The sequence below is a fragment of the Danio aesculapii genome, chromosome 10, assembly GCF_903798145.1.
Source record: "Danio aesculapii chromosome 10, fDanAes4.1, whole genome shotgun sequence".
In the NCBI taxonomy this organism is placed as follows: domain Eukaryota; kingdom Metazoa; phylum Chordata; class Actinopteri; order Cypriniformes; family Danionidae; genus Danio; species Danio aesculapii.
In genome coordinates, this window is record NC_079444.1 from 44,178,513 (window position 1) to 44,187,159 (window position 8,647).

General features: G+C 29.6%; 1 protein-coding gene across 1 annotated transcript; it reads right to left on the reverse strand.

Annotated features, from left to right (window-relative positions):
* Positions 1 to 2,385: 2,385 nt before the first annotated feature.
* Positions 2,386 to 8,092, reverse strand: crybb1 (crystallin, beta B1). Its single transcript, XM_056466995.1, has 5 exons — positions 7,967 to 8,092; positions 6,279 to 6,397; positions 5,234 to 5,366; positions 3,734 to 3,876; positions 2,386 to 2,563 (listed from the first exon to the last, which is right to left on the reverse strand). Exons 1-5 carry the CDS (start codon positions 8,090 to 8,092, stop codon positions 2,386 to 2,388), a joined length of 699 nt encoding a protein of 232 aa, XP_056322970.1.
* Between the last annotated feature and the right edge of the window lie 555 nt (positions 8,093 to 8,647).

An 8,647-nucleotide genomic window follows, 5' to 3' on the forward strand; every position in this document is an offset into this window, starting at 1 on the left:
ATTTTTATTATTTTACTATTTATTAGTATTTATTTCAAGTATTTATTATTAGTATTTTTATTATTTTACTATTTATTAGTATTTATTTCAAGTATTTATTGGTAGTATTTTTACTATTTATTAGTATTTATTATTAGTATTTTTTATTATTTATTAGTATTTATTTCAAGTAGTTATTATTAGTATTTTTACTATTTATTAGTATTTATTTCAAGTATTTATTATTAGTATTTTTACTATTTATTAGTATTTATTTCAAGTATTTATTATTAGTATTTTTACTATTTATTAGTATTTATTTCAAGTATTTATTAGTAGTATTTTTACTATTTATTAGTATTTATTATTAGTATTTTTATTATTTTACTATTTATTAGTATTTATTATTAGTATTTTTACTATTTATTAGTATTTATTTCAAGTATTTATTATTAGTATTTTTACTATTTATTAGTATTTATTTCAAGTATTTATTATTAGTATTTTTATTATTGGTATTTATTTCAAGTATTTATTATTAGTATTTTTATTATTTTACTATTTATTAGTATTTATTTCAAGTATTTATTATTAGTATTTTTATTATTTATTGGTATTTATTATTAGTATTTTTACTATTTATTAGTATTTATTTCAAGTATTTATTATTAGTATTTTTACTATTTATTAGTATTTATTTCAAGTATTTATTAGTAGTATTTTTACTATTTATTAGTATTTATTATTAGTATTTTTATTATTTTACTATTTATTAGTATTTATTATTAGTATTTTTACTATTTATTAGTATTTATTTCAAGTATTTATTATTAGTATTTTTACTATTTATTAGTATTTATTTCAAGTATTTATTATTAGTATTTTTATTATTTATTGGTATTTATTTCAAGTATTTATTATTAGTATTTTTATTATTTTACTATTTATTAGTATTTATTTCAAGTATTTATTATTAGTATTTTTATTATTTATTGGTATTTATTATTAGTATTTTTACTATTTATAAGTATTTATTTCAAGTATTTATTATTAGTATTTTTACTATTTATTATTAGTATTTTTTAATATTTATTAATATTTATTTCAAGTATTTATTATAAGTATTTTTATTATTTATTAGTATTTATTATGTATTTATTATTAGTATTTTTACTATTTATTAGTATTTATTTTAAGTATTTATTATTAGTATTTTTAATATTTATTTCAAGTATTTATTATTAGTATTTTTATTATTTATTAGTATTTATTTTATTAGCATTTTACATTGTTACATCTTTCAAGTATTTATTTTTCATTAGTATTTGTTAGTAATTATTTCAAGTATTTATTATTTTTATTAGTGTTTTTTTATCATTTATTTCAAGTATTTATTATTAGTATTTTTATTATTTATTGGTATTTATTTCAAGTATTTATTATTAGTATTTTTATTATTTTACTATTTATTAGTATTTATTTCAAGTATTTATTATTAGTATTTTTATTATTTATTGGTATTTATTATTAGTATTTTTACTATTTATTAGTATTTATTTCAAGTATTTATTATTAGTATTTTTACTATTTATTAGTATTTATTTCAAGTATTTATTATTAGTATTTTTACTATTTATTATTAGTATTTTTTAATATTTATCAATATTTATTTCAAGTATTTATTATAAGTATTTTATTATTTATTAGTATTTATTATGTATTTATTATTAGTATTTTTACTATTTATTAGTATTTATTTTAAGTATTTATTATTAGTATTTTTAATATTTATTTTAAGTATTTATTATTAGTATTTTTATTATTTATTAGTATTTATTTTATTAGCATTTTACATTGTTACATCTTTCAAGTATTTATTTTTCATTAGTATTTGTTAGTAATTATTTCAAGTATTTATTATTTTTATTAGTGTTTTTTATCATTTATTTCAAGTATTAATTTTTTATTAGTATTTTTATAATTTAGTAATGTTTATTTCAAGTATTTATTATCAGTTTTTTAATAATTTATTAGTGTTTATTTCAAGTATTTATTATTTTAGTATTTTTTATTAGTATTTTTTCAAGTATTTAATTTTTTATTAGCATTTATTAGTATTTATTTCAAGTATTTATTAATATATATTATTTAAGTTTTTATTTTTAAGCCTACAGTAATAAAATGTTTACATGATCATAAAGTTCAGAAAGAAACAACAACACAAGTCAGCGTCTTTGTTTTTCCAAAACATGTTTATTATTGGCATCATAAAAAGGCAGTGAGATGATCCGGGACAATTTAAATTAACCTATTCTGTGGTGGGGGGAGGAGTCAGAGAAAAAAGGGGGCGGTACGGGGATAAAAAGCGCCATGAGAAGGCGAGGTGCTATGCTACAAGAGCTAAATTCACTGTTTAGCGGCGGTCATGTTGAAGCATCCGCGCTGGTGGAACTGCATGTCCCGCACACGGCGCACGGACTGGATCTGAGGCTGGAAGGCACAAAACTCGTTGTAGTGTCTGTAGTCGCCACACTCAAACAGATACTGGTATCCTCTGTAGCCGGGGTACTGGTATCCCACCCAACTGCAAACAGAGGAGGAGATGTGTGAATGAACGAACATCACTTAAATGAAGAGAAGAGCACTTTTCAATCATACTAGCTTCATATCTATTTGGGCTACAAGTGTGGAACATTAGCATTATGTGCAGTTTTAAATAAACGCTATGAGTTTCTTACTGGAGATTCACTCTGAATGAATCATTTGAATCAGTCAGAAGTTTACTGAACAGATCTTTTGAATCTGTGAGTTGTTTACTGGCGATTCACTCTTAATGAATCATTTCAATTAGTCAGAAGTTTACTGAACAGATCTTTTGAATCTGTGAGTTGTTTATTGGAGATTCACTCTGAATGAATCATTTGAATCAGTCAGAAGTTTACTGAACAGATCATTTGAATCTGTGAGTGGTTTACTGGAGATTCACTCTGAATGAATCATTTGAATCAGTCCGAAGTTTACTGAACAGATCATTTGAATCTGTGAGTTGTTTAAATGATCATTTGAATCAGTGAGTTGTTTACTGTAGATTCACTCTGAATGGATCATTTGAATCAGTTGGTTATTTATTAGAGATTCATTCGGAATAAATAATTTGAATCAGTCAGAAGTTTACTGAACAAATCATTTGAATCTGTGAGTTGTTTACAGGAGATTCACTCTGGATGAATCATGTAAATTAGTCAGAAGTTTACTGAACAGATTATTTGAATCAGTGAGCTGTTTGCTATGGATTCACTCTGAATGGATCATTTGAATCTGTAAGTTGTTTAACAGGCTCACTCTAAAAAACTACCTGATTTAAATGATTCATTCAAAGGATCATTTTGAATCAGTGAGTTGTTTACTGTAGACTCAGTCTGAACAGATCAATTGAATCAGATAGTTGTTTACTGCAGATTATCGCTGAATGAATCATTAGAATCAGTCTGAAGTTTACTGAACAAATCGCTTGAATCAGTGAGCTGTTCACCAGAGACTCACTCTGAATAGATTATCTGAATAAGTGAGTCATTGAAGGATCAGTGAGTAGTTTACTTCAGACTCACTCTGAATAAATCATGTGAATCAGTGAGTTGTTCACTCTGAACAGATCATTTGAATCAGCCAGAAGATTTTTAACTTAAGGCAGCAAGAGTATTTTCATCATCATTGGTACATTATCAGTTGTTTGAGATTGTGATTTGGCACTTACGCTCCACCAGGGACCCTCACGCTGCCCACTCTGTCGCAGAAACCGTGCGCCCACAGGGTTGGCACATCATCCTCCTGGATCTCCATCTTGTTGCCCTTGAAGTCGGAAAGCTCAAACAGGCAGATCTTGTGCTCCATGGGGTCCTGTGGGCATGAAGACAGGCGGATAAATTACACACACTATATCAACAGTAAAATATGTGTTAGCTAACGTTTTAAAAACAGCGCTATTTAGCCATGCTGGTTTTATAGCTATTGTGTGAATCAGTGAATCACTTACAGGACACTCACTCTTGATCGGATCATTTGAATCAGTGACTAATTTCAAAGAGTTGTTTACAAGAGGCTCACTTTGAATAGATCATTCGAATCAGTGAGTTGTTTACTAGAGAATCACTGTGAACGAATCATTTGTATTTGTTAAATGTTAACTGGAGATTCACTAAGAATGAATCATTTGAATCAGTAAGTTGTTTACTAGAGACTCACTCTGAATTAATCATTTGAATCAGTGAGTTGTTTACTGGAGACTCACTCTGAATTAATCATTTGAATCAGTGAGTTGTTTACTGGAGACTAACTTTGACTAGATCATTTGGATTGGTGAGATGTTTACAGGAGACTCTCTGAAAGAATCACTTGAATCAGTGAGATATTTAAAGAAGACTCACTCTGACTTAATCATTTAAATCAGTGAGTTGTTTACTAGAGACTTACTCTGAATTTATCAGTTAAATCTGTCAGATGTTATATGTAGACTTAGTCTGAATGGATCATTTGAATAAGTGAGTTGTTTACTGCAGACTCACTCTATATGGATCATATGAATCAGTGAGTTGTTTACTAGAGATTCACTATGACTGGATCATTTGAATCGGTGGTTTACAGGAGACTCTATCTGAAAGAATCACTTAAATCAGTGAGTTATTTAAAGAAGACTCACTCTGACTTAATCATTTGAATCAGTGAGTTGTTTACTAGAGACTTACTCTGAACGAATCATTTGAATCTTTCAGATGTTAAATGGAGACTCAGTCTGAATGGATGATTTGAATCAGTGAGTCGTTTACTAGAGACTCACTCTGAATAGATCATTTGAATCTGTGAGTTGTTTACTGCAGGCTTGCTCTTAATATATAATTTGAATCAGTGAGTTGTTTACGAGAGACTCACTCTGAACGAATCATTTAAATCAATGAGTTCTTTAGTGCAAACTCATTCTGAACAAATCATTTGAATAAGTGAGTTGTTTACTAGAGATTCACTCTCTCTGAATGAATCATTTGAAGCAGTTGTTCAAACATTTGCACTGAACTGATCCTTTGAATCAGTCAGAAGTTTACTGAACAGATCTTTTGAATCAGTGAGTTGTTTGCTATGGATTCACTCTAGTAAATATGGTGTTGATTTGTTTTTTACTCGGCTCCATTTATGAAATGTAATAAAGTCAAAACGACAAGCATTAGGGGTCGTTAAGTGTCAATTAGGATGAGTGTCATACCATGCGGATGGGTCTGAGGGACATGAGACAATCACTGCGGTAGCTGTTTGACCAGGTGTCCCAGCGAGGATACTCGCCCTTCTCCAGGATGAACATCTCACCACGGAAGTTAGTCTGCTCGAAGGCAACAAAGCTGAAGACGTGGACGGCAGAAAGAGATGCCAACCAGATGGCAACATGAAGAGGAGGAGAAGGAGGGAAAAGAGGAATGGAGAAACAACAGCATGAGTATAGAGGAAACTGGATCAAAATCATGACAACATGTGTTTTAAGTTACTTTATCTAATAGTAATAGGTGAATCAGGGTTTTTAATTCTGTGTAATTGCTGTAAGTTGACTCTGAATGGATCATTTGAATCAGGGAGTTGGTTATTGGGGACTCACTCTGAATGGATCATTTGAATCAGTGAATTGTTTAACAAAGACTCACTCTAAATAGGTCATTTGAATCATCGAATCAGTGAATTGTTTAACAGAGACTCACTATGATCATATAATTAGAATCAGAGAATTATTTAATTAAGACTCGCTCTAAAAGGATCATTTGAATCAGGGAGTTGTTATTGGAGACTCACTCTAAATGAATTATTTGAATCAGTGAGTTGTTTAACAGAGACTCTCTCCGAATGAATCATTTGAATCAGTGAGTTGTTATTGCAGACTCACTCTAACTGAATCATTTGAATCAGTGAGTTGACTCAATATGAACAGATCCTTTGAATCCATCAGAAGTTTACCGGAGACTCACTCTGATTGGATCATTTGAATCTGTGAATCATTTACTAGTGACTCACTCTGAATGGATCATCTGAATCAGTCAGGAGTTTACTAGACTCCGGAATGCATCTCTTTAAGGCATTAGGAGTCTAGTAAAACTGTCAAATTGAAGGCAGTAACAATTATTTACAGTGTGCCAACAACTGTCTAGACTTACTAGGGATTACTTTGGTTTTATCTTGATGTACAGAATGTAAAGCACTCTCCCAAACTTTAAGCAGCCCTAATGCTTTTTCCTTTATGTTTTAGATGAAATCTGGTGACTTACGGGCCGCACTCAACAATGATACTGCGGACTCTGTCCATTCCGCGCTCACAAACGTTCATGCACTCATTCTGGACCTCCATCATCCTGCCCTGGAAGTTCTCCTGGTCGAACAGGAAGATCTGCAGGAGGACAAGACCATGAGCATGAGCAGGTTTACAACATCTTTCAGTGATTTAATGTTTATTCCACCGATTTATTCAAGCATTGGAATTATATATTATGAATTGTGTTATGTCAGAATTGGTAAAATAAACCCTGTAGAGCCATTTTAAGATATAAAGTACTTTTGAGGGGGATGATTAAGATCCTAGAACAGTCATGTTGTGCTTTAGACTGATTATTATTATGAAAAATGAATTTTGCTTTCCTAAATAACCTTAACCAAATAACTAATAAAGGGTGAGCAATATATATTATACATTCAACAGAGATTTAAACCCATTTAAAAAGCATATTAACTCATTTCTATTAACTAATTACTTCTCTTTGCCATGATGACAGCACATAATATCTGACTAGATATTTTTCTAGATACGAGTATTCAGCTTAAAGTGCCATGTAAAGGCTTAACTAGGGCAGGTTAGTTTACTTCTATCTAGCATGTTGACTTTACTTTAAAGTGAGTGAAGCCTATTGCCTTAAACTGATTTAGTAAATAAACAATGTGCATAATTAGAAAAGTTAGGGTCAACTTAACAGCTCCAAGTTACAACTGGTTTACTCACTTTTAAGTAAAGATAGCTTGTCTATTTAAATGCGATGTGTTTAATATTTAAGTAACTAAGTACATTTTACACTGCAAAACTAGTAAATGCTTCTTGATTTAAGAGTTTGTAGATATTTGGACTACAAACAAGGCTAAAACGATAAATAAGACAAGCAGTTTAGCTTTAGTTAATTTCATTAATGGTTTTAGTTTGTGAACACATTTTTATTTAGTTGTTATATTTAGTTTTAATTTTAGTAAACCCTTAATGAAAAACTCTTAGTGGTAAAAATAAAACAAGAGTTTGAACAAAGCACTGAAGCCAAAGCCATACAAATGCAACGTAAACAAATAGATTTCAGACAAACTTCTTCATATTTAAGGTCATTTGTAGTTAAACATGCCAAATAATTTTGTTTTTGGCAAATTAAGCAAATGTTCGCTTGTATAAGCGCCATCTACTGGTGTCGCTCTAAACAGAGGCAGGTCAGATTTCGAAAATGATGATTTATTTTTGCTAATTATTATTTTTAAGTACATTTTACACTGCAAAACTAGTAAATGCTTCTTGATTGAAGAGTTTGTAGATATTTGGACTACAAACGAGACTAAATGCTAAATAAGACAAGAAAATAAGAAAATAATTAAATAAGAAAAGCAGTGTATTTTTTTTTTAGATATTTGGACTATGAGACTGAATGCTAAATATAAACTGCATGGTTTGGAGTGTATTTCATAGATATTTGGACTGGAAACAAGACTAAATGCTAAATAAGACCAGCATGCATTTCATAGATATTTGGACTAGAAACAAGACTAAAACACTAAATAAGAAAAGCAGTGTATTTTTTTAGATATTTGGACTATGAGACTAAATGCTAAATAAGACAAGCATGTTTGCAATTCATTTTGTAAATATTCAGACTAGACACTAAAACACTAAGAAAAACATGTATTCCAGTGTATTTTGTCGGGTACTTACTTTGTAGTTACCCATGAATCCGGGGTCTCCGGTCTTGGAAGCCTTGCTGGTGGCAGCGGGGGCAGGAGCTCCCTTCTCCTTGGCATCGGTGCCCTGGTTGGTGGCGGATTTGGCGGTCTGAGACATGGTGAAGGGGTTCAAGAACGTCTGTGGGAGAAAAAAAAACAAGCAAACTGGTGTATAATAAAGTGGCAGGCTGGTGTTTGGAGCAGAACTGGTATGGTAGGGATTGATGTATTTGGATGGTTCCAGAATCTAGGCACTAAGGTTATTATAGTTTAGCATTTAAATATATAAATAGTTTGATACTACACTTTAAAAAAGGATTAGTTGACTTGGCTTAAAATAAGTGGGTAAACCTGTTGCCTTAAACATTTTAGGTAAATGTGCATAATTATAAATATTAAGTTAAATCAGCTTAACAGTTTTAAGTTTACTGTTTACTCACTTTTAAGTAAAGATAGCTTGTCTATTTAAAGGCGATGTGTTCAATAATTAAGTAACTAAGTGCCTTTTACACTGCAAAACTAGTAAATGCTTCTTGATTTAAGAGTTTGTAGATATTTGGACTGGAAACGAGGCTAAAACGATAAATAAGACAAGCAGTTTAGCTTTAATTTCATTAATGGTTTTAGTTTGTGAACACATTTTTATTTAGCTGTTATATTTAGTGTTAATTTA

Coding starts and splice junctions, on each gene's coding strand:
- crybb1 (XM_056466995.1), bottom strand. CDS start 8,092: ATGTCTCAGACCGCCAAATCCGCCACCAACCAGGGCACCGATGCCAAG. Junction 6,398..7,966: donor GATTCATGGGTAACTACAAA/GTAAGTACCCGA, acceptor GTCCTCCTGCAG/ATCTTCCTGTTCGACCAGGA. Junction 2,564..3,733: donor GTGAGGGTCCCTGGTGGAGC/GTAAGTGCCAAA, acceptor CTCTGTTTGCAG/TTGGGTGGGATACCAGTACC.